Raw genomic sequence first — 27,695 nt, 5'->3', positions numbered from 1 at the left:
CAAAGCTCTTTGGGTGGGTGACCTTAGGCCAGCCACTGCCTCTTGGCCTAACCTACCTCACAGGGTTGTTGTGGGGATTAAACAAAGAGGGGGAGAACAATATAAACCACCTTGAGAGTTTTCTTTAACTATTTTAAAAATTGATAACTTAAAAAAACAAGCAATTTTTTCTATATGTGAAGTGGAATTGGGGCCATTTCATCATAGCCTCCCTTCCCCCCAAGTTTTTCAGTCCAGCTTCCTGTGGACAATCTTGTAATTGTTTTGAGATCTCATGAAAACTCCCCCCCCTTCCGATCTAATCTCCTTCTAATTAATCTAATTAATCTCCTTCTTCCTTCTCCCACTTGGCGTGCGCTCTAGACCCTCCTGTCCCTGCCACCCTTTCTCATGTTTTTATAGGGACACAGAAAGCTGTCTTCTATTGAGTCTTTGGCCCACCTAGCTCAGTAGTGTCTAAACCAGGCATCCCCAAACTTCGGCCCTCCAGATGTTTTGGACTACAATTCCCATCCTCCTTGACCACTGGTCCTGTTAGCTAGGGATCATGGGAGTTGTAGGCCAAAACATCTGGAGGGCCGCAGTTTGGGGGTGCCTGGTCTAAACTGACTGGCAGTAGTTCTCATGGGCTTTAAGAGGGGAAATTCCCAGCCCTACCTAGAGATGCTGCTAGGGATCTTCTGGATGCAGATCAGATGCTATACCACTGAGCTACAGTCCTTGCCTATCAAAACCATCCTTGAACTCTAGTGCTTATCACAGAATACAGCCCTCTGTTTCATTCCTTTCCTTGAGAAGCTGCTTCCTTCTGCCTGCTACAGGGTTTGTCTCATTTTTTTTAAAGTACCTGGGCCAGTGGCTTGTTGTTTTGGTTTCCCCCCCTGTGGTGCACCTGCTCCTTATTTTAGTTTTGTATTGTCTTTGCTGGGGATGAAGGTACCGGAAGGGGCGGACTGCTTAAGTGTTGCCTGAAAGATGCTCCCCACAGCTATAGTTGTAGAATCGTGGTAATGGAAGTGAACCAAAGTGATTTAGAACCAGACCACAGTTCTTTTTATTGACTCTGGCATAAACAGTTGCACTTGAGGCTGCCAGCTACTGCCAGGCAATCTCAGGGCCCTTTGGTCTGCTTGTCTGCAAACCTATTAAAAGTGCAGATTTAAATGGTGTGTTGTTTCCAACATTTCTGCGCACAAATTGATTTTAGCATGTGCCAGCCGGCCTTTATTTCATGCCGAGTGGGGCGGTCGTGACGGCAGATGGGAGTGATGCAACAGGCAAGACTTTATAAAATGTGCCAGGTGGATTTTGCAAGCCCGGCTTGCTTTTGGAGTTCTGCCTGAAGGGTATCCGATGGTGGGACCGTCTGATATGTTGCTCCTGAACCTTCTGCCTTGATGATGTAGTTCTTATTGTGGGCTTTGGATGTCTGCTGAGTAGACAAAACAGTATAGCAGTTTTCTGAAATACTCCTAGTTTCACCTTCCCTGCTCCCAGGCTCTGCTCCTCTTCCTCCTCTGGCCTCACTCTCCCCTCTACACGCATCAAGCTACTACCTCTTCCTTTCTGCCCTCCCCACCACCTGCTTCTTTTGCAAAGTATTTATTGAGCCACCCTACCTCTGTGTTTAGTGTGTGTGTGTGTGTGTGTGTGTGTGTGTGTGTGTTTCATTTCTCTATAGTATATAAAAATATTTACTGCATTTCTGTCCCAAGGAGCTCAAAGGTGTTATACATGGTTCTCCCCCACCGGATTTAACCTCCCCAAGGTAAGGTAGCTTAGGCTGAGAGGCAGTCACTGGCCTCCAGGTCACCCCCAGTGAACTTAATGGCCAAGTGGGGATTGAAATCCTGGTCTCCCAAACCCTAGTCCAGCCATCCCCAAACTTCGGCCCTCCAGATGTTTTGGACTACAATTCCCATCATCCCTGACCACTGGTCCTGTTAGCTAGGGGTCATGGGAGTTGTAGGCCAAAACATCTGGAGGGCCGCAGTTTGGGGATGCCTGCCCTAGTCTGACACTCTAACCCAGGGGTCAGTAACCTAAGGCCCATGGGGGTTGTTTAACCAGCCCACGAGCCGCCCCCTCGACGAGTCCCTGCGCACTGCACTAAACCGGTGCTGCGCGGGGACTTGCTTCCGCAGCACCAGTAATCGCGTCTGAACAGACGCAGGTGCCGGAAATCGCAAGCGTGATCTGGCTGGAGTGAACCGGCACAGGCAAGGTAAACCTTGCCAACCCCTGCTCTAACCACTACACCACACTGGCTTTCAGTGTCTGCTCTTCAACTGCTACCCGTATCTCCTCTGCACTAGTGCCAACTCACATGACTTAGCTCAGGCATGTCAAACCTGCAGCCCTCCAGATGTTTTGGACTACAATTCCCATCTTCCCCAACCACTGGTCCTGCTAGCTAGGGATCATGGGAGTTGTAGGCCAAAACATCTGGAGGGCCGCAGGTTTGACATGCCTGACTTAGCTGCTCTAAGAGCCTAAATTGTATACCTGGGGATTCTGCAGTTAAACTTCTAGGGCTGCAAAACCCCAGTTCCACAGCTGGAACGAATTATGCAGTTTAGGAGAAAATATGCATAGAGTTGCTTAAAATTACATGCTTTGTGTAATTTGTGCCATTGTCATGTATAACATGGATCTTGTGGTCGCCTCTTTCTGTGTGTGATTTTTTCCGGGGGTGGGGAGGTTGGCTGTTTCAGGGGCCATTTGCCAACTGGAAGGTTGCGGGGTGGGGGTGCTCCAATGAAAGGGTGGGTCATGGAAAGAGGCTGGTCACTATGCTGTCTTCCTCTAAAACGTTAGTTTTGTGTCAATGTTTCCTTCTCCTTGCAGGCTGACAGATCCTATCCCCACAACTGAAACATCCATCACCCCACGCCAAAGACCCAAAGCTGGGCAGACACAACCAAACCCCGGGATGCTGCCCATCCAGCCTGCTCTGACTCCCAGAAAGAGGCCCACAGCACAAGGTGAGAGGCCGCCCCACTACAGGCTACTTCCTAACCTACTTTTCGTTCTCTGCATGGGTAAACTTGCACTCCTAAATGCACAGGCAGGCTTCCTTCTGAGTGCTCTGCTGCTCATGTGGACCAGAGGTTCCCAAACCGTTTTGGGACCCCACCCCTTGATTCCGTAGACTCATCCCCAGTACCCCTTACTCTACCCTATAAAAAGATTTATTTCAGAATAGTGGCTTGTACAACCCACTAAAGAAGACAGTAGCACAATAGAATTCAAAACAGTAATGATTTATTCAGCACATTTTTTAAAACCCCAGTTAAAGCTATTTAGTTTAATTAGTTCAACAAAATGGATGAGCTTGATCCACTGATGCCAGCTTTTCAAAGTCTCATAGTCATTTATGCGGTGGTTCAGTTACAAGGGTTCCACGTATACACAAAAACCACACATACCCAAACCCTTGGAGCCACTCTGCAGCCAGCGGGTGGAGGGAGAAAGAGTCCTCTGTGCTCCCAGAGCCCATGCAGCAAAGCGGGCCTTACCCAGTAAGCAAGATGGAGAGCTTAAAAGCTGCTTTTGCGCCCGGTAACCTCAAGCATACCCGGCGTGAAAGTACCTTTTAACCTCTCCCACTTGCTTGGGTTTAACCTTTGCAATTTCAACCAACCCTCCTTCAACCGCATATGGATGAAATTCTGCAAGTTAAATGCATGCACCATAATCTTCTTGAAGATTAGGTTGCAAACTATTGAAAAACAAGGCACCCGCTTTTCTTCCCCTTTCTTCCATTTGCTGGCTATTGTGCCTTCCTTGCACCTTCTTTTGTATTCCAGCCCCTTGATCTATCCTCATTTCATAGAATCACAGAATTGTAGAGTTGGAAGAGAACCCCAAGGGCCGTCTAACCCAACTCCTGCAGTGCAAGAATCACAGCTAAATATTTATGCATTTAAGTGTTTAAATAAAAAGTACACAATGGGGGGGGGGACAGGAGTAAAGGAAACGGATGCATTCTGACCTCTCCTCTTGCTCTGCAGTTGCTGCTCCAGCGCCTTTGGCCGGGGGTCAGGCCCCCCTCCCCACCAGCGTCCCACAGCCGAAAGCCCTGCCTCAGCCGACTCCGCCTCTCCCGCAAGCTCAGCCTAAGCAGCCGCCCCCTGTACAACCGCCTGTTGCCTCCCAACCACAAGCCCCTCCAGCTCAGCCCCAGGCCGCCACCCCACAGCACCAGCTGTTCCTAAAGCAGCAGCAGCAACAGCCACCACCGCAGCCGCCAGCCACATTTTATCAGCCCCAAGGACCTCAGCCGCAGCCGCAGCCACAGCCTCCCCTGCAAGTTCAACAGGTGAGGCTGTTTTGGGGGGTGGCTGTTTTTCTTTTCTCTTCCCAGGAATTTTAAGGCAGTTGGGACTTGGCAGCAGAGAGGAGTTTGAGTCCAAGGACCCGAGGGCGGATCTCTGAGTCTCCACTTTAGGAGTCAAAGGCAGCTTTCAGGAATCTTTCAAACGAGTTTGTGTGGTCATAGAGAAAATATATGAGACAAGGAGTGGGCGCAGAAGGTCTTAACAAAATGAAAGCCCCACCACCCCATATCTTGCAAATTTGAGCCTCTGTTTGAGCACATAGAATCAAATATAATGCACTAAGAATAATTAAATATACAGATGAAACTCAGAAAATTAGAATATCTTCAAAAAGTGCATTTATTTCAGTAATGCAACTTATTATTATTATTATTTTACAAATGCTTTCTTTTGGAAATAACACAGTAATAAAAAATAGTTACAATAACACAAAAATAAACATTGCTATTCCATTTCATTCATTCCATTCCATTTATAATTGATCCGCCTAATGACAAATAATTACAATTAAAACAAATAAAGGCTTGACATATATTGCTTTGCATGTCATGCATCTATCTCATATATTGGTTTCACCTTTTAAGCTGCGTTGCTGAAATAAATGCACTTTTCGACGATATTCGAATTTTCCGAGTTTCACCTGTATAGTACTTTGTGAGCCCTGCATTTGGGCCGCTTTGAGATGGCTTGTTTGTTTGTTTGTTTGTTTGCTTGATTTATTATTTCCAACTCTCCACCCTAAGATTCCAGGGCAGGTTAAAGCATTAAAACACAATATTAAAAACAGTTTGAAACAACTTAGAACTATGAAAATAAGCTGAGTCCTAAAAACATACACCTCAAATGTCTAAAGCCAGGGTAAAGAGGTGTGTCCTCGGCATTCTCCGGAAGCTGTGGAATGGAGGTGCCAGGCGCACCTTTGCAAGGAGGGAGTTCCACAGTTTTGGGGCTGCCACAGAGGAGGTCTTCTCCCCCTGGGCCACTACCACATCAAGCCTCTGAAGTCAGAAGAGCTACCCAGGGGTCCCCCTCTGCCGATCTCAGCACCCAGGAGGTTCTGTAAGAAAGGAGATGGTCTTTCAGGTGTTTGGGCTCTGAGTCGTTCAGGGCTTTAATCACCAATGTGAGCACCTTGAATTAGGTCCGGAAATAAACTGGCAACCAGTGCAGCTGTTTCAAAATGAGTTATACGAGACCCAGATGGAACTCCAGCCAGAAATCTGGCTGCTGCATTTTTGGACCAACTGAAGTTTCCAAGTCATCTTCAAAGGCAGCCCAACACATAGCACGTTGCAACAATCCAGAAACAAGGGGAGGTCAATTTGGGGAGACGCTCTCACTCCATTGCATGTGTTGGAATGAAAAAGATGGCAGCTGATTGTAAGGAAGGGTTCCTTAATGTTTGCTTGCTATGTTGTAGATCCAAGTGGCGCCCCAGGCACCGCAGCCGCCAGTGAAGCCACAGTTTCCAGTGGCGCCACAAGGAGTGCAACCGCAGCCTGTGCAGAATTACATGCAGCAGCAGCAGCAGCAACTGCTGGCACAACAGGGATCCATCCCACAGAAAGCAGCTGCAGGGCAACAGAAGCCGTCGGCTCAGATCCTGCCCCAAGCCCAGGTGCAGCAGGTGGCAGCACAGCCAGTCCCTGTGCAGGATCATCCGGTAAGGATTGGGAGGAGCCTTTGGGTAATAACTCTGTCCTTGCTTTGCAGTGTTGCTTGCGTACTTCTTCCAGATCCTCTGCCACTGGGCTCACGGCCCCTCCCCACTTCTCTTGTTGGTGGGCAGCAGGGAAGGAGCAAATGTGGCCATGTCCAGAAGACCCTGATTTGATTTCTATTCCACTTTTCATTCAAATGAATCTCAAAGCAGCTGACAAACAATAAATAACAGTAACTTGATAGGACATAATGGAACATTGCAAGCAGAGCATAAATCAAATACAGTGGTACTTCGCTTAACGAATGCCCTGCTTAACGAAATTTTCGCTTAACGAAAGGATTTTTCGAGTGGAGGTTGCCTCGCTAGACAAATTCATTTTATGAAAAATTCGTCTAGCGAATCGCGGTTTCCCATAGGAATACATTGAAATTCAATTAATGCATTCCTATGGGCAAAAAAAAAAATTCAATGCATTCCTATGGGATTCGCTAGACGAATTTTTCGTTATAAGAAAAGACCCGTGGAACGAATTAAATTCGTCTAGCGAGGCACCACTGTAGAGTAATTAACAAATAATCAGTGAAATAATTACAGTCTATAAAACATTGTTAACAAGCAGCAACTAAAAATGATGAATGGTATCAGATGAACAATGATATTCAAGTCTCAGAGGTAATTTGTGAAAACAGATAAAGAACCCCAGCATTGTCCTCAGTTTCTCCTCCTTTGCAGATGCTCATATTTACCCCCCCCCCCTTTTCTCTCTCTGTGAGCACAAACAGAAGCACGCATTTTTATTCAACTCCTCCAATGCCTGCTTAAGACTGGAGGGAAATTTGCATTAGTGCTGATCCAACTAAGGTTATTGTCCCCTTTTCTGGCCGTGCTTTTGTGTTTCATACAACAGTGTTCCAGAGATGGGGAATCTGTGGTCTTCCACATGTTGTTGAACTACAGTTCCCATCATCCCCTGACTACTGGCTGGGCCCGCTGGGAGCTATAATCCATCAAGAATTGCAGGACCATAATTCTGCAGTTTAAAACTCAACGTGAACAAAGGTGCTGGAACTGAGTTCAAGCAAGTTCCGACTGAAAAAAACCCTGATTAATCATTAGATAAAGGATGGAAATTCAACACTTTGCTGCAGAGAAGGGGGGCACGACAAATGTGATGGGGCAGTGCAGATGCAGGAGAGGCTGTGAGCAGACGAGAGAGAGTGAGAGTTAGGGTGCCAGAATGAAATCCTTGCTCAGACACTGGTAACCGGGGGCCAGGTCTGACCCAGTGGTTCCTTTTTTTCTTTTCTTTTTGCCTGCACATCACTTTACAAATTTCTGGAGATTCTTAATGAATTCTGAACAGAAAACTGTGATTCATCCTGTCGAAAGTGAACATGGAAAAACTGTCTGGTTTGGCACCAAAAGGCTGCATGTGGGTGCAATAGCATTTCTTTTTCCTTTAAAAAACCCAAAAAACATTTATTCAAAAGTTACAATACATTTACAGTACAATACATTTTTAATCAATATATCCCTTCCACAGACACCTCTATGATGATGGTGGCATTAAAATATCCTGTTCTTCAGTAAAAGAGAAAAAGGGAGACCAGATTGTGTTAAAGGTATCTTTTTCAGGGCCATCTTAAGCACCTCTGGCACCTTGGTGCGACGGATCCCTCCGCCGCGCCCCCCCCCGCCGCCCCGTTTTCCAGCGCGGCGGGCGGGTGGCCGGGCTCAGCGCAGCTGCTGAGGGCGCTGGTGCGCGATGGGCTGGCGGGCGGGCTTAGCGCGCAGCGCTGCTGCCAAGGGAGCGGCGGGCGGGCGCATCTGCGTGGCGCCCCCCCGGCGGGCCAGCGCCATGGCGCCCTGCGCCACCCAGCCTGGCCGTAGGGCCGGCCCTGATCTTTTTTGAAGATGCCTTTCATTAGCTGCTGATGGTATGTGAGGCGTTCTGATAGAGCAATGCTTCAGATGTTATTAACCCAAGCCTCTACGTATTGGTATTTTAGAAGTTTCCTTCCATCATTGGGCAATAACTAGTCTAGCTCCTGTGAACAGGAAGGAAAATAATTCTTGCGTTTAAGGGTAGAATTTGGGGTCAAATCTAATGATAATAAGGCAAGTGCTGAATTAAAAGGGATCCAATAAATTGTTTAATGATTTTGGAGGTCAGGTTAAAAACTTTTTCTCAAATGCATGAACTATGGTACACTCCCACCAAACATGAAAATAGGAACCTCATTCTCTACAGCCTTTCCAACATAATGGTGAGCTTAAAGGATTTATCTTTGCATGTGTGTGTGTGTGGGGGGGGGTCCAATGCCACTGAAAGATAATTTTAAAGGAAATTTCCTGGAGGCGAGCCAAAATTGTTTTTAAAGATGGATTTTGCCGTATTGATTCCCATGCTTTTTCACTTATTGAAATTCATATGTCAGTCTCCCATCTCATCTTCCGCAAAGCTTTCTAATATAATAACATAAATCATTGAGAATGCCCCTTTTGTGGCAGGTCCGTTACACAGTGATTCAAAAGGTGTCAAGGGTCTCAAGCCCTCGCCCCTGCAAAAGGACTGTATCTGTTGATACAAATGTAGCCAGAACCGTTTTATGCCTTTCGCCTTTGCTTTATTTTTTACAAACACATCTCTAATTCTTTAGAAATCATTTGTTTCAAGATCTAGGAGTTGGTTATATTTGTCTGCATGTTTAAATGAGGGGTGATCTAGCAGAGGCATCTGTAGTGAAGTCCTAGGAGCCAATACTAAGTTCCAATTCCGCCACGCCATTAATTATACTTTTAAAAAATGGGTTTGCGCACCTTTTCTTGTTCCTTCATGAAGGGCAGAGCGTGTACTGATAGTCTTGTGTGGCCACTTTCTATCTTTATCCATGGAATATCTACTTCGCTGTTAATGAGAGGTATCAATGATTTAATTTGGAAAGCTGCGTAGTATAGTTCAAGATTGGGTATTCCTAACCCCCTTTATTTCTATCCTATATAATAATGTGCAAGTGTCTCTGCGTCCAGTCCCTGTGTCCGCGCTACTGCGCATGTGCCCCATGGACACAGGGATTGGACGAAGAGGCACTTCGGAGAGGGGAGTTTGGTGCCCGCTCGGCCCGGCAGGGAGACGAGCCAGGCTGAGGCGGCGAGGCGGGAAGAGGACCGCCCCCCCCCCCCGGCCGGCCGCTCCCCTTCAATCCCCTCACAGCCGGGGATGCCGCCTCGAGCTCCGGGCTCCTTCCTCCTCCTCCTCCTCCTCCTCCTCCTCCTCCTCCTCCTCCTCCTCCAGCAGGAGCGCAACACCTCTGGCCGGGAGGAGGAGGAGGAAGGAGCCCGGAGCTCGAGGCGGCCTCCCCGGCGACCCACCCGGCTCGATGCCCGTCGCCTCGGCCCGGGCCGCCTTCCTCAGCTTGCCGCCTCCCCTACAGGGAGTAGGCTCGCCGGCCCCGGGATCCACCCACCGCCGCCTCCTTTCCGCCCCTTGGCTGCCTGAGCCCCGACACCTCTTCTTCTTCCAGCGGCGCCCATGGTGGCAGGCAACCAAGGGGCGGAAGGAGGCGACTGTGGGTGGATCCCAGGGACGGTAAGCCTACTCTACTCCCTGTAGGCCGGGCCAGGCCTGGCCGAGGAGGCGGCGCCGCGGCCCCAGCTTCTCTTATAGCCAAGCGCCGGGGTTGCGATCCGGCCTTGCCGCTGCCATGACACGTGCTCTAGCACCCGTTATTTTAATGGGCTTCAAGATACTAGTGTCTAAATAAGATTTTTTGATTGAGTCTGGCTCTTTTTCCTAATGAAGTAAAAGAAAGTAATTTGTTTTGCCATTTTTAAGCATAGCAGGAGAGATGTATGTTGGTAAAACCTGAAACAGTAAAGATAATTTTAGTAGAATTGGCATTTTTTATAGCTGTGATACGACCTAGCCAGCTAAAGCTTGTGCACTTCCATTTGTAGAGTTTTTTATATCTCGTTTTGAGCAGGGGCTTATAATTTCTTTGATTTAATTGTTTGAGATCAGCTGTTAAGGTTATCCTCAGGTATTTAAACCCCCCATGGGTGACCCAGCGGTTCCTTTCTCCTGCTCTGGATTTTTGTCGGGCAAACAAGTTGGAGAAGAGTTTGCAGCTTAATCGCAATCCTTGTTTCCAATGTACTCATGACCAAACATTACAGATCCTCCATTTGATGACTATAATGTATGCATTCATCCCAAATAAGTGCTTTTTTACTTAATGAGAACCAGGGTTTTCCCTGTGGTGAGTGGAGCAGCTGCCTGAAGTATAAAGGAGTGGAAATTTGCCAGGGATCTCCCATCACTGCAGATACTTGAGAATTAAATTTCACATCCGCCTTCTCCTGCTACATGCGTACACACACACACACACACACACACAACACACACACACAACACACTTCATTACTATTCAAGTGTAATCATTCTTCATTGTTTCTTTTTTTACTGAAATGCAGCTGCTTTGACTGTTGGAGGGGGGGTTGTTTAAATGAAAAGGATGCTCAGCATATGAATAAATTACGGTAAATGCCTTCCAGCTGAAACTGTATTTATACTAGGTTAATCTTGCCACATTTCCCCCCCTGTAATTCCCAAATTTATTGGTAACCAACTGGTTTCGGGAGCAGATTTGGAGAGAACACCCCAGGATGAAGAATTTAAGGGGAGGGGACTCCCCCCTCCATTATTCATGTTAACAAAATGGGTGTGGGTAAACATAAAAGGGGTGGTTATTTCTGTCACAAATATATTCACAACAACATTTCAAACTAATATTTGTTGTGGTATTTGAGGGGGAAAGCTGAAATGTGATGGAAAAAATAATCCAAGCCTCCAAAAGATGTAAACATCCCATTCTGTTTGCTCCTCTTTGTATTATAGATGATGTTGATGTTGATGATGTTAATAATAATAATAATAATAATAATAATAATAATACCTTTATTGTCATCCAGAATGCAGAGTTTGTGTTGTCCCTTCTGCTTCTAAGAAACAGCTTTGCAACTCCTGTGGTTAAGGAAATAAACTTGGTAACTTTCTCCCCCCCCCCAAAGCAAGCGCCTCCACGACATCAAAGGATCCCCACCACCCCGTCGTCAGCTGTCCAGGCGCAGAAGGTGGGCTCCCTCACTCCCCCGTCCTCCCCCAAGACTCAGCGAGCGGGACACCGGAGGATCCTGAGTGACGTGACACACAGCACTGTCTTCGGGGTCCCAGCCAGCAAATCAACACAGCTTCTGCAGGCAGCGGCTGCTGAGGCCAGCCTCAACAAGTCCAAGTGTGTGCTTTTTTTTGGGGGGGGGGTGTCTCTTCTTCCTGCTAAATGACCCTTTGTGCATTTTGATTCTCTTTGTTTTGTTCTGATGTGGGGGCAGCCTGCCTCTGCCTGCTTTTCTCGCGCCATGTCCTAATAGCCTTCCTGCTGTTGCTCTTGGAATGAATAGAGGAGTATGCTTCAGTTGCAAGAGGAGAATTTATAACCCTGGGCTAGCAACTAAGCTTAACCTAAGAACACCAGAAGAGCCTGCTGAATCAGGCCAATCGCCCATCTAGTCCTGTTCTCACAGTGGCAAACCAGAGGCCTGTGGGAAACCTGCAAGGAGGATTCGAGCACAAGCCCTTTCTGTGGTTTCCAGAAACTGGCATTCAGAAGCATGGCTGCCTCTGACTGTGGAGGCAGAGCATAGCCATCATTGCTATGCTCCTCTCCACCATGAATTTGTAAAATCCTCTTTTAAAGCATATGTTATTATGACCGAAGAGGCTTTTGTCTGGGCCTCTGTTTGGGGAAGAGACACTAAAGGGTGGGTGGGTGGGTGTGCGCACGTACACACACACACACACACGGGTTGTCTTTGAGATACGGACCTATCCTGTGGACTAACTTCACTGCTGTGGTGTGTATTGTGACGTTCTAAGGCACCACACGTTTAAGTGAAATTGTGTATATTTGAAACACAATTGGAAAAGCTTGCAAACACCTTGTTCTGTCCCCTTTTGTTTTGCCCGTGTGCGCGTAAATGGGGGGGGGGAGAGTTACCTGTATGGATCTGTGTGGACAATTTTCAGGCTCGCAGAGCTGAACAGAACTTCAAAGTCTACCCAGTTGCATATTCTGCACACATTAGGAAGTTAGGAAGCAAAGATGGCAACTGAATTTCTTGTTTTTGTTCCCCTTTTGGCGTGGCTTCCTCCAGGTCTGCCTCGACGACGCCTTCTGGATCCCCCAGGACATCACAGCAAAATGTCTACAATCCACCAGATGTCTCTACCTGGAACCCTTTTGATGATGACAACTTCTCCAAGCTCACAGCAGAGGAGCTGCTGAACAAGGATTTTGCAAAACTGAGTGATGGTTAGTGCAATCCAGTAGTGGCTAAAGTGCCCTCAGAGTGGAAGCTGTGGCAGCCTAGGCTGTTGAAGATGAAGGGCCTCCCAAAACTTTCTAGGCTGTTCCTTGGGAACAGACAAGCTGACTTTTTTTTAAGGCTCTCTTGGTCCAGTGGCCTAAATCAAGACCACTGGAGTTCTCATAATCGGTCCCCTGCACTTCATATTTCAAGGTTATAGACTTCATATTTCAAGGTTAATTTGGCACAACATTTGCTGATTTTAATATTAGGTTCCAGTTTCACCTTCCAGGGTTCTGAGGCTACAGAGGGAAACAGCCGTGGTGGCAGTATATGACCATTGCTGGCTGACTTCCCCTGAAATAGTCTTGAAATAGACTTACCCTGAAATCATTCACAGGGTGATCAGCAGATGTGGGAGTCCACAGCCAGAGTTCACTATCCTCAATGCTTTGTCAGAGCCATCAGGGGCATAAGATTTTTTAAATGCAATTGTTCCATTTCTTGGTATCCTAGTTGCAACTAAAAGGCATACCACATGTTGTTTCTCTCACAGTACAAACTGGTGCATGTTTGCTTGGAAGTATTCTCACTCTATTCAGTGTGGACTATTCCTTAGCACATCTTTATGATTGTAGCCTAAACCAAAGTGACTGGTTCTGGTTTCCTCCCCCCAAAAGCATCAGGAACAACCCTAGTAAGAGTGAAGGAGCAACATGTGGAGTTTCTGTTTGGCTTAGTTGCTTATCCTTAAAACTGAGAAACCAGGTCTAGCTCTGGCTTGCAATATGTATTGCAAACCCAGGGGGTTTGGAATATTTCCAAGATATGCTTAGCAACTCATGATGCATAAGAGCACTTAATAACCAGGTCCTTGATTAATTTGTAATATAAAGATAAATCCAATTCCTTTGTTGGCTTCCTAGGAATAATAGATGAATCAAACCAATTTTTATCTCATCGGGAGATGTTGACATTTTTGCTGGTAGCTGCTTGTTTAGAAATAGCTAAATGTTGGCGCTGCGCAATAGGTCTGTCAAGAGACTCCTGGTGTGCTCAGGTATGGTCTGTTACTCTGGCCAACAAATTGACCTGCCAGGTCAGGGTGGCCAGAAACAAAATGAATCCTTTCACCACAGGTGGCATCCAGGGCAGTCTCGAGCAGGTCGGCTGCCCTGGCGCTGAGGGGCAGAGATCGCTCCGGCGCCCCCACCCTTGCAGGGTGCAGCATGGTTTCTGCGCAGCTTTGCCACGTGGCGCCCCACGCCCTGGCACCCTGCACCACCGGGGGTCTACCTAGAGCAGGCCCTGGTGGCATCCATTCATCTCCTATATGAGACATGGCAATCAAGAGACCTCCCCAGACACATGGAAACATCTGGAGAGACCTATTGGATGGAGACTTTAATATGCATTATAATCCGGTTCAAGCTGCTGTTAATGCCTTTCCCCAAGAAATGGCAGAATGTTGTTGTTGTTGTTTATTGTATTTTAAATTATATAAAATATATAAAAGTAACCAGGTCCTTGGAATTTCAGGTAAACTTCCAGAGAAGCTGGGTAGCTCAGCAGAGAATCTGATTCCAGGCTTCCAGCCAGCTCCTTCCACAACACAGGCAGATGCTTTTGGCCCATCTTCTCTTGCACCTGTGTCAGGTATGGCCGGATGGGATGCTATTTGCAGCTCTGACCAATTCAATGCAGAAGGTCTTTCCAATGGAAGCAGGCAGCGCTTGTCAGGCTGATTCTGGACTCTGGTTGTGTGTCTTTCAGTTGTCATCAGGGGAGATGGAAGGCAGGCTACAAGTGGGCATTGTGAGGCCGGCCAAGCTGAGGATAGGGGAGCACAGGGCCTCAGCTGCAAGTCGGTCAGCTATGTTTTGGCTAGGTGACCCCCATATCCAGATCTCCAGCCCAGGTTCCCTGAGGGGGCAGGACCTGTAGTGTGAAGTGTTTCAGGCAGAAGCTGCTGCCCTGTTGGCTAAGCAGGAGGACCAGGTTCTTGGCATTTATACCAAGCCTGGTCCATTGGGAGGCTTATTACTGCCTGCCATTCACGGGTTGGCACTGCACACTCCAGTCTATCCTGTGCCTAGAGAGGACCCGTGAGGCCAGAGCTCTTGCGGTCCTGGGTACTTGTTAGGCCAGGATCCAGCCTCAGACTGTGAGGCTCTTCATTCCCTTAGCCGAGTGCGGGCAGCACCTGCTTCAGAGATGTGAGCAGGGTTACCCAACAAGTGGAAAAAGTGGGGACCTGGGAAGGGCTGTACTTGATTCCATCTGGAGTGGACAGTTCATTAGTTTCCTTCTAAAACCTGGGTGCCTTCTGCAGGCTTAGATCTGCTGACCAGCCTAGATCCAGTCCAGCCTCTAATCTCATGGAGTATGATCAGGTTTTTATTGAGTCTGGCTGGTTTCTGGAGCTGCTGGAAGCCCCGATGTGTGCTTGAGACCACCTTGGAGAAGAGCATAGGGCTTTAAGAATAGTTGGCAAGTAGCCTGAATGTGTGCTTCACCTGCTATATTTTCGTGTTAAATGCTAAATGCGATGAGGCAGCAACTGTGGCCCAGAATGATGGTTGTTTTTTTTTAGAGCTTTAGTGGATACTCCATAAAACACATAAAACCTGGTAGTTGTCATAAATTCTGGAGTGACTTCAAGATTATGCTACTTAAGCCTTTCCCAATCTACTGCCCTCTAGACATTTTTGGACTCCAGCTCCCATCATCCCTGAACATGGCAATTAGGGCTGATGGGATTTCCAGGAGCCACCAGTTTGGGGAAGGCTGTCCATGTGGCTGACCTGGAAGATAGTTTGGGAACTTCCTTTATTTATTTATTAAAAACATATCCTGCTTTTTGCTATGTAGGTCTCACAGCAAATATATATATATATATATATACTGTACAGTGCACACATTTTAAAACATGAATTGAAGCTCCAAAGTCTAAAACTTCAGGAATTTAAAATCTTGAGAAAAGAAAAAAGGGAAACATCTGAGCATCATTCAGGGTGCAAAAGTCTACTTGAATAAAACAGTTTTGACCAGGCACCTGAAACTCAGTTGCGAGTGGTGCCAGTCTAACTTCTTGTGGGTAGGCCTTCCATAGAGTTGGGCCCACAACATTGAAATATGAGTCGTGCTTCCAGCTTTCAGGTAGTGCAGAACTCAGAGGTCTGCCTGTGGACAGTTGTGGGCTGATCTTCTCATCTCACATCTCCTGAAGCTGGCTGCCATTTGATCATGGGACAATTCAAAGTGCTGGTTTTGACACTTAGAACCATAAACTGCTTGAGTTCTGATTATCTCAGGGGATGTCTCCTTGCATTTAAGATCATCTGTAGAAATCCTGCTGCAAGTTCCAGATAAACCATTGCAAGGAGCAGGGAATATGAGGTTGTTTTATATCGGTTTATTTGTTTTAATGTTTTGTATTTTTTTTTAAGGAGCAGGGTCTTCTGTGCAGCAGCCCCATTGCTCTGGAACTTATTCCAAAGGGAGGTTCATTCAGCCTCAGCCTTCTTGGAGAAGTTCAGTGTTTTTCAGAGGGCCTTTGATTTCTGGCGCTGCTTGCCTCTGCTCTGCTTTTTGAGGGTTCTTATTTTATTTTTATTGGATGGTTTTATAAACCATTATGAAATTTAATGAATAGTGGTATAAAGCTGTTGGTCAGAGTAATATAGTACTGTATAGCCATGCATCTTGACTTCGAGACTTCACTCAGTTGCAACACTCTCAAAGAAACACAGCAACCCTCCCCCAAGGCTAGCAGAACATATGAATAATGAATTAATCCTCGTCATGTTGAGTTTGGAAAAGGTGGGATGACCTGATGCCCTTGGAAGAAGAGTTGTTACTTTGGTTCTGTGGGTGGTCTACTGTGACCTTGGATCAACTCACCAATAATTCACTGATAAACTTTTTGGTTCAGTGGTTCATGGGGGTGGGTGGGTAATACTGCCGTACCCCCAGATGCATGTGGCAATTAAATGACTTTTCAATGCATTTTGGTCTGTTTGGCATCTCCCTGTGCTCTGCTTGACATCTCTCTCCCTCTCTCCCTCCCTCCCTCTCTCCCTCCCTCTCTCTCTCTCCCTCTCCCCATTCCTTCCTTTCCTAACTTCCCCCTTGCTGCTCACCCAGCTGAAAAAACAAAAGATATCTTGGACTCTAGCCCTCCACTTCTGGCTGTTCCTGACCCTTTCATTCCTCTTCCACTATCAGATACGCCAGGTAACTGTGACTTGCATAAACAAGATGTGATTTAGCAGGAGGGATCCCACCCAAAGGCGCTGGGTGACTTTTTGGGTGGCCTTGTATGCAAATGTCAGTAAGTGAATTCAGGTGGTGTGTTATGTTGAACCATTCACAGTACGACTTGAGAGTCACCTGTTTGCTTCAGTGTGCTTCCTGGAGGTACCTGGATGCCAGCAGCTACCAAGGGGGGCTCCTCTGAGCACCCTTCTGGTTCTAACTTGGTTCTCAGGTGGGTTGGGTTCAAGGTATTTACATTTGGCCTTGATCTTTTAAGATCATGGTAAAAAACGTATTAGTGGATGTTGTCTCTTAGGTCACTGATAAATTATTGGCCTGGCAGGCTGTCAGGGACTCGTGAGCTTCTATCTCATTTTTCAGAAGTTACTGGGGTGGGGAGTGTTGCAATAAGGGAATGTTGGATAAATCCATATGTACCAGCTGAACATTTTAAAATCTATTAATTCCATGAAAGGTCCCTGTTCTGCTTCTCCTTTCATATCAGTGGGTTTTCATGGCATATGTTCCCAGTAAATTATGTGCTTTGGTGTTACCTGGCTTTTATTTTCATTTTTTAAATAGTGCTTTATTTGCTGCTCATGGGCTGCAACTGCTAATGGAAATGTAACTGCTGCAAGAAGGACAGAGGTGACAGAAAAGCATCTGTTCAAATACTGAGAAATGAGAAGTTCAGGCTCAAGGCTTTCATCTTCTCCTGCCTTGGAATGGAAGGGAGCCAAGTCTCCTTAAAATAAGCTCATGGCAGGCTGTCTTGCTTGATTAGTCATTACAGAGTGTGGTAATGCTTTTAATTCTGTGCACTAGGCACTAGTCCCCCCCTTTTTTTCTCATGAAGATGAGCCCTCCCAGCCACAAGGCAATGTAAGGGTGGTAACTGGCTGGCATGTCCTGTCCAGCATAGTTTCACTATCAATGGTTAAATTCACAGCCATCGAGAGGATTCTCTCTCTCTCTGGCTGCTGTTTTAACAACATATGCTGCAGTCAAATGAAAGCATAGCAGAACCGCAAGCCCTTCTCGCTGATGCCTGTTATTTCATAAATAAAAGGAGGTACTGGTGGTGAGAATGATGATCAGGCCAATAGCTGCTACATGCAAAATTGGTTTCTAGAAAATCTCTTTTCATCTCCCCACCTACACCGAGCCCTGCAAAGCAATTTTTTTTAAATGGTCCTTATAGCTGTATAGATACGCTTGAAAGGGTAGTGGGAGGACCTGCTTGCTGAAATCTTAGTAGCCACATGGGTAGATTTCCAAAGTCCCACAACATAACTACTTCTCTGCTCTTCCTCCAAGACTAGCAAAACCCAAAATAATTTCTGCAGTGCAAAAGAAGCATTGTGTGTTTTCTGGATACCAGATTCAGTTTTTCCTTGAGCTGTGTTTGGATTTCGCAGACAAAAGGCATGAAATATGGGCTTTCTTTTCTCCTCCTTCAGTTTTAGCCACCCTTTGTAATGAGCTCCTAAAATGGGATTGACTTGTTTTGGAGAACAACACGTGCCCTTTGGTTTGTTGACACCTCAAAGGTTAAAAACATGGCAGCCGCCTAGAGCAGCTGCTTGGAAAGGTCCCATGGTCTTTAGCCAGCCTTTGCCAAATTGGTGCCCTCCAGATGTTTTGGACTGCAACTCCCATTAGCCCCAGCCAGCATGGTCATTCTCCTATCAGCTGCAGTGCTATACAGCTGTGCTAGCTAGGGCTGATGGGCGTCATAGTCCCAAAACATTTGGAGGGCACTAGGCTGGCAAAAGCTGCTCTTAATCCTGGTATTCTGAATGTGCTGTTTGACGGGATTCTTACTAGATAGTTTTTCTTCCCCAGCTGATGTCCAAGGAAAAGGACTCTGCTGCTGTGTGCTTTATTGAAATAGCTGTCCTTTTCTTTCCTTCCATGGTTGAAGAGTGAGTAATATGCTCAAAAAGACTATGGGGTGGTTTTTGGTTTTGTGCATCTTGATTATTCAAAGTGATAATTAATAATGGTTGAATTGCATTTTGAGAGAGTTTCTTTTTTTCCACCCTAATTAAGGATGCCTGCTATAATGTGTGCACTGTTTGTTTATTTTTGGATGTTTAGCCAGGACATGCAGACAGCATGGGGTGGTTTTAAAAGAGAAGTCCAGGTGGCAAAAGCAAATATTTTTATCCCCAAGGTCATTTGCTGAAACAGCTCCACCTGACTCAACCGTGCCCACTGCAACATTGCATAAGGGTAAAGTAATACTCACATCCACCTTCCACCTGCTTTGCAAAGCTGACAAAGAGCAGCGGCCCCTGCAAGCCAATGGGAATGGGGGTGGGGTTTGGAGCTTGCAACAACTTTCTTCTGTTGCCTTTCCTTCTCCTCTCCGTGTGGAAGAGGAAGCCCCTGTTCTCAGCAGGAGCCTTGTGTTGTTGTTGTTTTAAATCTTGGAGCTGTTGGTATTCATCTACCTTGAGAGACAATGGAGTGCACCTCCAGGGGTGACGTCAAACAACACTGTTAACAGCACTGATGGCCTCCTTGGGGCTCAAGCCTGGGCAGTGTTTATGGAGGTCCTGGATTGCCCAGATGGCCTTGGTCTTACTAGTGTGGTCCAAAGAAAAGCAGAGCAATCAGTTTGGCACCAGGATGACTATAGGAGTTGCTGGAAGGAGGCATGCAAGGCACCATCCTTAGGAACTCCACCCTGGATTTGTGTAGGGCTTTCTCCTTAGTCTTTTCTTCTCCTGAATCCCAGAAGGCAGCAGAGGTTTAGGATAAGAGTTTTCATTCTCATAATGGGCCACCTTCCCATGTTGATGAGCCCCATCTGCCCCTCACTTCCCTCTACTGCACATTGAGTGGGTCCACATTCTTGACCATTGGACCCACTCAATTTGCCAGACTCTGTCTTCACATGTAGGTGAAGTCCCTAACTCACTGAGGGTTTGAGGCCCCTTGGCTACCCTCACCTGGTTTAGCCATTTCCCCCATCACTTATTTTATTATTATTTATTTATTGCATTTATATTTCACCTTGTTCTCCATGGAGCCCAAGGTGGAGTACATGGTCCTTCCCCTTTACTCTCATTTTATCTCCATAAACAACCCTGTGAGATAGGTTAGACTGACAGCCAAGCCCACTGCCCCAAATAAATGAGCTTCATGGCCCAGGTCCTACTCTTGACCACAGCACCACACTGACACTGATAGGATATCACTGTGTGAATTTGTTCAGAAGCATAGCACATTAAGGTCAGTGTGACACACTCCCAGATAAGTTGTACATTAAGGCTGCTGTCGTATTCACCCGGGGGTGGGGAACTGAATCTGGTCAGCAGGCTGGATCCAAAAGAAGTCTCCCACCCCACAGGCCGCTTTGGCAAGTGAGTGGGACATCCGTGCGCATGAGGTCAGGTGCTTCAACTTCAAAGGGAGAATTAGCACATTCTAAAATGTGCTCCCAATTCTTCCTTTCCAGATGGAATTCTGCACGTTTTTGAATCTGTTGCTGCAGGTCTAGTGCTGAATTACACCAGTGGCTGGAAAAGAAGAATCAGTATGGTTTTTTATTCCCATGTCCATTTTAAGATCCACCCCCCCTTTCGTGCAGATCCTGGTTACTTAAATGTGGGTGCGCACAGCAAATCAGCCAGAGAAAAATTTGCACACAGCTGTTGAGAGATTCAAAGCCCTCTTCATGCAAATCTACTAATTGCAGTCCTCCAGGAATGTAATTTGCATAATGCATAATTCATTTTGTCTTTGGGGGACAAAAGGCCAAAAGAGAGAGAAAGAAATCATGTTGGCTTCTGGGATGTGAGAGTCCCAAATAGAGATGTCAAGCCACTTTTCACTGTGTGACAATGGCAGATATTCAAGAGATCTTGGAGACAATAATTGCACCTGCTTCTGCTTGAGTGTAAATGAAGGGAGGTTCTGGCTTTACTTTACTGAATCAACTTTGGGAGCTTCTGTGCACATTATGGGGATGGTGCAAAACACTGAAATTAAACAAGAAGCTCTGAAATGCTGCACCCAAACCCTGTGGTTGCCATGCTGGCATGAGGTCCCAGGTCACAACCAAACATCTGCCATAAAACTGCTGCAGCAGAACATGCAGGTTGCTGAAAACATCCCTGCTAGATTTGGAGGGAGAAGGGACATCTATAGGACTTTCCCCAATACGTTCCAGGGAGTGGGGTCACAGAAAGTGCACAGTCCAGAATCCCACTGGACAATTTACTCCTGGCCTTAGGTATTAACTAGGATCATTTCTTTTCTTTTGGCAACATGCAATAAAAAGGGGGGTGGGCAACGATTTGTAGGATTTGTGACTCATCTTTCTATGATGTAGCCAACACCATGCATGGTTGTTTTGCAAAGTTTTTGTGAACTAACCACAGCACTTGCACAGAAACAAGAGCATGCAGTTTACAGGTCTCTGTGTTTCATGAATGCCTTTGGGATTCTGCAGCTCTCCTTGCACATAGAAGTACATTTGAGCCGTGGCCTGACTAATGCCAGTGATGTACTTTTACTGGGACTGTTTTGTCTCTCCATGTTGATAAGCTGTGTGTGATTTTGTGTGTGTGTGTGTGTGTGTGTGTGTGTGTGTGTGTACGCCTGACGGTGGGGCAGCTTCAGATGAAATGTGGCCATTTGAGATTTTTGCAGTCCTAACACCTCCTTTTATTCCTTTACTGATTTTCTCCTTCTATCAGTTATGTTAAATGCCCACTTCCAGACATATTCCAAACATCATCAAGTATGACTAAGCCTAGAAAACTGAGCACTCTTAAGAGGTTAATTGAAATCCTCCGGTTTTAAAAATCCAATGTGTCTCCAAAAAACAACAACACTCAAACTAAAAGGAACAGGCAATGCAGATTGATTAATTTGTATAGTTTAGCTTGGCACTTTGGGTTTTGTGAGAGTGTGTGTGTTTGAAAAGGAGTCAGCAGCAATTCTGGGCCAATTCTCTACTGGCTAACAAGATGTTTTAGTGCAAGGATGCTAGAATATTCACTGTGATGAGCCAATTAAATGGGACACCTTGGGGAGGCTACAACAAGTAAAAAAAGGTGTCTGCGGTCTTGTTTCTGTTTATGTGATTCAGTTATTAAAGGACCAGCTGAAAAAATCCAGGGCCCTGGCTTTTCAGGTTGTTGCATGCTTAACCAAAGGATCCATATCTGCAATTAAATGCATATATTGGTGAAAATAACCCTGACAGAAATCCTTTAAATGTTAGGTGAGTTGTTGACCTTGTTGAACAACTGCTGTTCTGCTTTAACCAATTTATTTTGTGTGATTTTTGCTTTATTTCTTTCTGCTTCTCTCCTTCCTCATTTCCTGCTCTCTCCCCCTCCCCTGCTAGAAAAACTGATTGAGGGCCTCAAATCTCCTGAGCCTGCACTTCTCCTCCCTGATCTCCTGCCTCTCGCTGATCCCTTCGGTAGCACCCCTGATGCTGTGAATGGTAAAATCCTGAAAAGCCTCTCTGGCGTGTTCTGTCCTGCATGTTGACCCACCAACATTGCATGTTTTGAACCGTAGCAAGCAGGTGCCCAGAGGTCAAGCCAGCCAGAGCCCACAAAAAGTGACTTTGGGAGACAGAGGGTCATAGGATGTTCAGTGTTTGGAATTCACTAGCCTATCGCCGAGTCTGCGAATCAGACGTGTGAAGTTCCTGCACCCTGGGCATCACCGCCAAACCATCCCCTTCCCTTGTTCCACTAATTCTCCACTTTCTGTAATCTATCACCTCTTCCTCTCATTTTTATCCTCCCCAAGTGGGAAACTCAGGCCAGATCTACATGTGCAGCAAAAATGGGGTGGTAGAGTCCTGACGTGAATGGACTGAACCACTTCAGATTATACAGAAGGGCAGAAAAGGCTCATTCACTGGGCAAATGTGGGGAATCTTTGGCCCTTCAGATGTTACTGAACTTGCAACTCCAGTCAGCCCTAGCAAACCTGGTTGATGGCCAGGGATGATGGGAGTTGTAGTTCAGCAGCATCTGGAGAGCCAAAGGTCCCCCACCTTAGGGGAGGGGGAAACCTAATTACTGGCTGAGCTCAGATAAACAGAAGTAGTATAACTATGAGATCACTTTACTCCATATACAGTGGTACCTCTGGTTACGAACTTAATTCGTTCCAGAGGTTTGTTCTTAACCTGAAACTGTTCTTAACCTGAGATACCACTTTAGCTAGTGGGGCCTCCCACTGCTGCCGCTGCACGATTTCTGTTCTCATCCTGGGTCAAAGTTTTTAACCCAAGTTACTTCTTCCGGGTTAGCGGAGTCTGTAACCTGAAGTTTTTGTAACCCGAGGTACCACTGTATGCCCACTTGACCTCTTTGGTCGGCAAAACTGGCATTGTTACAGGTGCCACATAATACCTGTTCAGTGTTCGTAAGAATTTGAAATTTTAGTGTGGCAACACTTACACTCTGGATCTCCCTGCCTGTGGATATTAGACAGGTGCCTTCGCTGTATTCTTATCAGCACTTGCTAAAAACATATTAGTTTAGACAAGTCTGTCCAAGTATCTAGAATGCCAATGCAAATTGTATTCTGTTTCTCTATACCATGCATAATTTTATATGCTTCTAGCATCTTGTCTCTTACTCACCTTTTCCCTAAGTGGAATAGTCCCAAATGTCGTAAGGGAGTCTCTCCACCCCCTTGATCATTTTGGTTGCCCTTTTCTGAACCTTTTCCAACTCTGCAATATCCTTTTCAAGGTGAGGCAACCAGAACTGTACTGGGTGTTCCAAATGCAGTTGCACCATAGATTTATTTAATTGCATTATGATACCTGGCAGTTTTATCTTCCGCTCCTTTCCTGGTGATCCCTAGTATGGAGTTTGCCTTTTTCACAGCTGCCGTACACGGGGTTGACATCTTCATTGAGCTGTCTACTCATGACCCCAAGGTCTCGTTCCCGGTCAGTCACCTACCGTTCAGTCCCTATGAGCGTATATGTGAAATTAATATTCTTTTCGCCCTGACATGCATCACTTTGCACTTGTTTACGTTGAATTGCATTTGCCATTTTGCTGCCTATTTCTTCAGTTTGGAGAGGTTCCTTTCGCAGCTCTTCGCAATCTCTTATTGTTTTAAAGACCCTGAGCAATTTAGCACTGTCAGCAAACTTGGCTACCTCACAGTTCACCCCTAACTCTAGATGGTTATGAGCAAGTTAAAAAGCTCAGGTCCCAATACTGATCCTTGGGGGGACTCCACTTTCTACTTCTTTCCATCTGGAGAGCTGTCCATTTTACCCCTCCTCTCTGCGATCTACTAACTTAACCTGATCCACCACTTCACCTCCCCCCTTTTCCTGCTCTTCAGTCTGAAATTACGTGCCCACCTATTTCTGCTGTGTTTCTTCTTGCATCCTTAGAAATGGTTTGGCATGCCCTGGGTCCCTCTTGCTCTTGATGAGCCTCAGTGCTTTTCTCCTCAGATTTTTGTTTCTCTCTGCTGCATTCTTTCCCTTGCTCAAAGGCTTAAAAGTCTGGGATACAAGACACCCACTGGCCCTTGCAAGCTTAAGCTCCCCGAGCATCCTGAATGGGCCCAGACAGGACTGGCTGGTTGGCCTAGTCCATCCTCTGGTCTCCCTTGTGTCACATCTTCCCTTCACAAAGCTGAGAATTAAATTGGGGTTTTTTAAAGCCGTTGCATGTATGGAATGGCCATAAATATATACCTGATGTTCCTTTTCCAAAAATGTATCTTGAAAGGTACACTTAAGTGTTGCAAGCACATCTTTTTTCAGTTCAGTGCATGCCATAATCCTGGACACTTTTTGAAAGCTAAAGAGACCCTTCCTAAGCATTTTAAGTAGCAAGTTATTTCCAGCTGCCTATTTCCCGGAAGAAGAAATGGAACCAGCTACCAAAGTTTCATGGCATGTTAAAGCCAAGCCTTATAATGAAACGGATTCACAGGAGTCTGGGCTGCATGCTTCCATTTTTGAGACTTGCCTACATGTGTTAGAAAGCGCATGGGGGCAATAAGGACCGTGAGCCTGACCAGGCTCCATCTGCTCATCCCTGCTGTGCAGAATACATCCGAATACCACAGCTCAGTGGGCAGGGCCAGTTGCCCAGGGCGTTTCCAGGGACCTGCTGCTTGTGCCATCTTTGCCTGGCCAAAGGGTCAGGTTGAGAGAACTCCTGCAATTGTCCCTGCCCACATGATTGTGCATCCTGGAGGGGCATGGCTGTGGCATTGATGCTGTCAGAGGTACGTCTGGAAAGGAACCTGACTGACACTCAGAAGTTTTGGGCTTGCACAGGCCTGCCAGTGTGCTGGGTCTTTCTTGATTTGTGCTTTCCTGGGTGCCCAGGAATGCACAGTTGTGCCAATGGGAATATCCCTTTGAAAATCACCCTCAGACTAAACTGACATTTAGTAGTGCAATCCGGGTGTTGGAATGTCTCTGTAGGATGTCCAGGGATTAGTGTTTCAGGCTACGGCCTTCTCTTCCTTTCATCCTCTGCTGAACCTCACCTAACTTTGGCTTCTGCTCTGTTCCTTTGTGCCTTCGGAAAGGAAAAGCTGAACTAACAGTTGAGAGTCTCATCCCAGGCCTTGAGGCTCCTGTGTCGCAGCATATATCATCGCAGACAGACTCTGTGGCTTCAAACAGAGCAGGTTGGTGGGGGTGGGGGGGGTGGGGTCTTGAGCTCAGGTGGGCCATGATGTCAAGCTGGTGAAGAAATGGGTGGGCTTCTGTGTCTTCCATTCTCAGCATTGGGGCATTGTCTGCAAGCTGAACTTTTATTTAGAGTGCTAATTTGAAATTTTTTTAAAAAATCCATACACCTTTCCTGGGGTGCATATATATATGCACAACCTCTCTCCAAATGCTACAGATTTAAATAAGGCAAAGTATTAAACAGCATAACATTCTGCAGCCTGCAGCCTTGGCATTATCAACACCACACTAACAGATTAGAATCAGGCTCATCTACAGTACAACCCAGAGTGCTGTATCTGTAATCCTCCTATCACATTGAATTTCAACTCCTTAAAATCCAGTGCTGTTAAATAAGCAGCAAGGCATTCCCCAAAGCCCTTTAAGCTGCTATTTTAAAGAACACCACCACCACCTGAAATCAATTTATTGGTTCAGAGGCAGCTTGTATCTGCCGAGTCCTTTCAAAGCGACTAATTTTGGCCCCACTTCAGCCCAGGATTTTAAAAACTGATTTCAAGCTCAGGATGAGTTGGAAGCAGAGAGCTTGCCACGTGTGACTGCTAACCTCCTCTTCTCTGTGCTGTTTTCTTGCTTGCTAACCGGGGGATGATCAGATTCTGTCACTGGGGAGGACTCCCTGCTTGACTGCTCTCTGCTTTCTAATCCTGCTGCTGACCTTCTGGATGAGTTTGCTCCTTTATCCGTTTCAACCCAAGCTCACAAAGGTAAAGTACCTTTAAGTGTTCTGTACAAATGGGAGAGAAGGTTGGGGAATGGGAGGAATGTGCAACATGAAAGGGGTGGAAGCATCTGTGTTAAAAGCTGTGGTGGCCCCTGTGTGCCAAGGCAGGATGGTGGTCCTCCTTCCATGAACATTTTTGTCATAGCTCTTTCACAGTTGATGTAGCTTGGTGGCCAAGTGCTTGAGCTGCAAGTTGGGCTCATAGGAAGTGAGCAACGCACTATTTCAACCACTCCCAACTTGGTGCCCTCCAGATGTTTTGGACTGCAACTTCCATCAGCCCGGGACAGCCTGGCCATATGATTCTCAAGCTGACAGGAGCTCAGCTGTGCTGCCTGGAACTGGTGGGAATTGCAGCTCAGACAGGTTGAGGCGCCAAGTTGGGAATGGCCACGTAATTTGCACAGCCTTGTCTGAAATATGGGGATCAAAATTGCTGACCTTCCTTCAGTGCTTGCTTGTGGAGTTCTTGCTCTTCCTCTGGTCTCTCCATCCTCACTCTCTAAATGTAAGCTGCTTGTGGGGCAGACTCACCAACAGAGGCGAGCAGCTGTAAACCTCTGGCAACTGAATCCTTTGGGTGGAATCTGATATCGGGGGCTGTGTGCCTGTGCTCCACTTGGTTGTGTCAGATGTTGCTTCTCAGCATCTTTTGCGTGTGTTACCCTGTAAAGAGCAGGGCCTTTTCATTGGTGGCTCCCTGCTTGCGGAATGCTCTCCCTGGGGAGGCTCGCCTGGCACCATTGTTTCATATATTCAGGCGCCAGGGGAAAAGATTCCTTTTTAACCAGGCCTTTTGCTTTTAACTACTTATGACCTTTTAGAGAGGGTGAGATATTTTAATGTATCTCCTCCCTCCCTAGTCTTAATGTGTGTGGGTTTGCTCTGGGTCGCCAGGACATAAAAGCAACTAATACATTTAATAAATAATAATGATGGACGCACATGGCTAGCACTAGATAACTTAATTGTCCTTTTGGCACACATGCAGTGCTTTAGGAATGGCTGACCACTGCCTTTTGTGTTTCTCAGTGTAGCTTCAGGCCTTTGGGGAAGAGCTTTCCCAATCTGGCCTGTCCCCACCTCCCCAGCCCAGGCTGACCATTGGCTCTGTGTTGGGCAGGAAGGGATATAAGGACTTCTCTCCAGGCTGAGCCTTGCTTGAACATAAGAGGAAGTGAACATAGTAAGCTGCCTTATACAGAGTCAGACCATTAGCCTGTCCAGAATTGCCTATGCTGACTCGCAGCAGCTCCCAGCCCTATATGGCGGATGCTGAGGCTCAGAGGCACCAAGTTCCGCGCAACAATGGGGGGGCCTTATCGCATGCTCGTGACATCACACGTGCAATCCCCCCTGTGATGTCACAAGTGTTGGGAGGAGGCCACGAGGCCCAGTGAGGCCCCCCATCACTGCAGGGAGGCCTGGCAAAGCCCAGTCCCTTAATATTTTTTGGGAGGGTCCAGCCCCATTGCTGCATACTTTGGGGAGGGGGGGATGCCCTGCGACTGAGCTACGCCCCTCCTCTTGAGCAACCAGATCTACTGGAGCTCCAGCTTGTGTTTCTGGCTTGGCTTTTTTTTACTCCTGGCTTGTTCTCTGCTCTTGCCTCCTGGTGGGGCT

At 46.6% G+C, this 27,695-nt stretch overlaps 1 protein-coding gene across 14 annotated transcripts in view; it reads left to right on the top strand.

Moving 5' to 3' along the window:
* The window catches only part of AAK1 (AP2 associated kinase 1), a 101,792-nt gene that overhangs the window by 53,755 nt on the left and 20,342 nt on the right, over nucleotides 1-27,695 (top strand). For 5 of the 14 annotated variants that reach the window (XM_035118200.2, XM_035118202.2, XM_035118199.2 and 2 more), the window contains 10 exons: nucleotides 2,848-2,984; nucleotides 4,014-4,321; nucleotides 5,761-6,003; nucleotides 11,074-11,297; nucleotides 12,217-12,374; nucleotides 13,909-14,025; nucleotides 16,516-16,605; nucleotides 21,992-22,093; nucleotides 25,183-25,284; nucleotides 25,945-26,055. In XM_035118200.2, coding sequence (XP_034974091.1) covers nucleotides 2,848-2,984; nucleotides 4,014-4,321; nucleotides 5,761-6,003; nucleotides 11,074-11,297; nucleotides 12,217-12,374; nucleotides 13,909-14,025; nucleotides 16,516-16,605; nucleotides 21,992-22,093; nucleotides 25,183-25,284; nucleotides 25,945-26,055 — 1,592 coding nt within the window. The remainder of the gene's footprint in view (nucleotides 1-2,847; nucleotides 2,985-4,013; nucleotides 4,322-5,760; nucleotides 6,004-11,073; nucleotides 11,298-12,216; nucleotides 12,375-13,908; nucleotides 14,026-16,515; nucleotides 16,606-21,991; nucleotides 22,094-25,182; nucleotides 25,285-25,944; nucleotides 26,056-27,695) is intronic. The other 9 variants (XM_035118203.2, XM_035118213.2, XM_035118206.2 and 6 more) reach the window with 6 other exon arrangements.

This window comes from Zootoca vivipara, chromosome 6 (genome assembly GCF_963506605.1).
Source record: "Zootoca vivipara chromosome 6, rZooViv1.1, whole genome shotgun sequence".
Classification (NCBI taxonomy): domain Eukaryota; kingdom Metazoa; phylum Chordata; class Lepidosauria; order Squamata; family Lacertidae; genus Zootoca; species Zootoca vivipara.
This window is presented reverse-complemented; position numbering and strand designations above follow the sequence as displayed.